The sequence below is a fragment of the Otolemur garnettii genome, unplaced genomic scaffold (genome assembly GCF_000181295.1).
Source record: "Otolemur garnettii isolate 467f Iridium unplaced genomic scaffold, OtoGar3 scaffold00218, whole genome shotgun sequence".
Classification (NCBI taxonomy): Eukaryota; Metazoa; Chordata; class Mammalia; order Primates; family Galagidae; genus Otolemur; species Otolemur garnettii.
In genome coordinates, this window is record NW_003852613.1 from 15359 (window position 1) to 17263 (window position 1905).

The 1905-nt window shown below is 48.8% G+C and overlaps 1 protein-coding gene across 1 annotated transcript in view; it reads left to right on the forward strand.

The window, feature by feature from the left end:
- The first annotated feature begins 368 nt into the window (after positions 1-368).
- Positions 369-1905, forward strand: part of LOC100963795 (tubulin alpha-3 chain-like) — an 8024-nt gene continuing 6487 nt past the window's right edge. Inside the window, exons 1-3 of the mRNA XM_012812666.2 lie at positions 369-588; positions 1380-1528; positions 1853-1904. Of these exons, the coding sequence (XP_012668120.1) occupies positions 468-588; positions 1380-1528; positions 1853-1904 (322 nt within the window). The 5' untranslated portion in view covers positions 369-467. The remainder of the gene's footprint in view (positions 589-1379; positions 1529-1852; position 1905) is intronic.

The following is a 1905-nucleotide window of genomic DNA, read 5'->3' on the forward strand; positions in this document are numbered from 1 at the left end:
ATTTTTCCTCCCCAATTCTATTACCTTATCCTTTGGTCATGACATAATTAAAAACTGCTACTAGGCATAATGCAGAGTTGATTATTGACACTTCATGGCTTCTAAGTTTTAAATTAATGTAATGTTTGTGTAATGGCAAACATTTTGGTCCTGGGGCCAATTCTTGAATGTTAGTAGCTAGGGAGGTTTAGAAGAAGTAGTTTTCATGGGGATAATGGATGATCTAAGCCTCCCAGGAAACAAAGACTGAGAAAGCCTTAGACACTGAGGCACTATACAAATATTAATTTATTATATTTTGCATGCCATATAGTTTCAATTTGCCTTAAAGGTAAATGAGTTCATATTTATGTTCTGGTTCCCAGCGCGAGTGTATCTCTATCCACGTGGGGCAGGCAGGTGTCCAGATTGGCAATGCCTGCTGGGAACTGTACTGCCTTGAACACGGAATTCAGCCTGATGGTCAAATGCCAAGTGACAAAACCATCGGTGGCGGCGATGACTCCTTCAACACGTTCTTCAGCGAGACTGGGGCTGGCAAGCACGTGCCCAGAGCAGTGTTTGTGGACCTGGAGCCCACCGTGGTGGGTAGGTGTTCAGGCAGTAGATGGAGGCTTTCCTGGGGGTGGAGAGAGTACCCCGATATAAAGCCCCACGTGGGCTCCTTTGAATCTCTGTAGGGAAAGGGCAGGATGGACAAGCAAGTGTCTGTGGTGGTGTCAGGTAAGAAACTGAAAGGGTCACGGGCCTGTGGGACCCAGACTTCCAATTTAGGAAAATCTGACATGCAGGGAACAGCTGCTTTGCCAGCAGTCTGGAGAGATTCACTCTGGGTGCCCCAGCCCCTGTGTGCAAAAAAAACCCCATAGATCATTCATCTGATTCCTCTAGATTAGAAGCCCCAGGTAGTTTGCAAGGAGAGAGGACCTTTCAGTGGCCTCCTAGGAGATGAAAGACTCACCTGACATCTGTGTGACCCAGACCACACACAGTGTCCTGAGGGACTGTCCTGCAGAAGTCAGATTGACCTGGTGATTGCCAGTTTGTGAGGGATTTTAAAGTTACACCCTTTGATGTGGCTGTGGGTAGGAAAGAAATGTGTCCCCCATAGAATTAACACTCAAGGGGATGTGAGAGCCTCTTTCCCTTCACTGGGAACCAGTCCTGCTGATGTTTGTACTGCAAGCTGACTTTACCTTCCTGGAGCCATAGTAGCATTTTTGGTTTGTGCATCACACAGAGACATTTTCATAAGACACTCCCAGAGTTGAACGACAAGGAATAAGATGTGCTCTGTAGAGGCACACAGTCCCCAAATGCATGGGTCTTGGTGACTAGTGCAAGAGCTTAAAGACTCAGCACGCTCGGTCTCTTTGTAGATGAAGTGCGCACAGGGACCTACAGGCAGCTTTTCCATCCAGAACAGCTGATCACCGGGAAGGAAGACGCAGCCAATAATTATGCCAGAGGCCATTACACCATCGGCAAAGAGATCGTGGACCTGGTCCTGGACCGGATCCGCAAACTGGTAAGAAGTGCACCCAGAAGGCTTCGTGTGGGCCTCATCTGGGATGGGAGGGCAGGTCTTGGGTTGCACAGGAGAGGTGGTTGTGGCAAATGTTAGACCAGCATCCCAAGTCCATCTGAGTCTACAACAGTCTTACTGTGAAGTGCGCGTGGCGATGCATCCGTAGATCTTTACCGCCTGCCTTTTTTGCTTCCATGTGTAAGGTGTGTCCATTAGGGATGATTTGAATCCATATCAACCTGCAGAGGCAGAGAGGTGACACTGCTTGTCGGGGGTTTGGGTTGTGGCTTCCATAGGCATTGGCTGACGTCTGGTTTCTCTCAGGCGGATCTGTGCACGGGACTGCAGGGCTTCCTCATCTTCCACAGCTTTGGGGG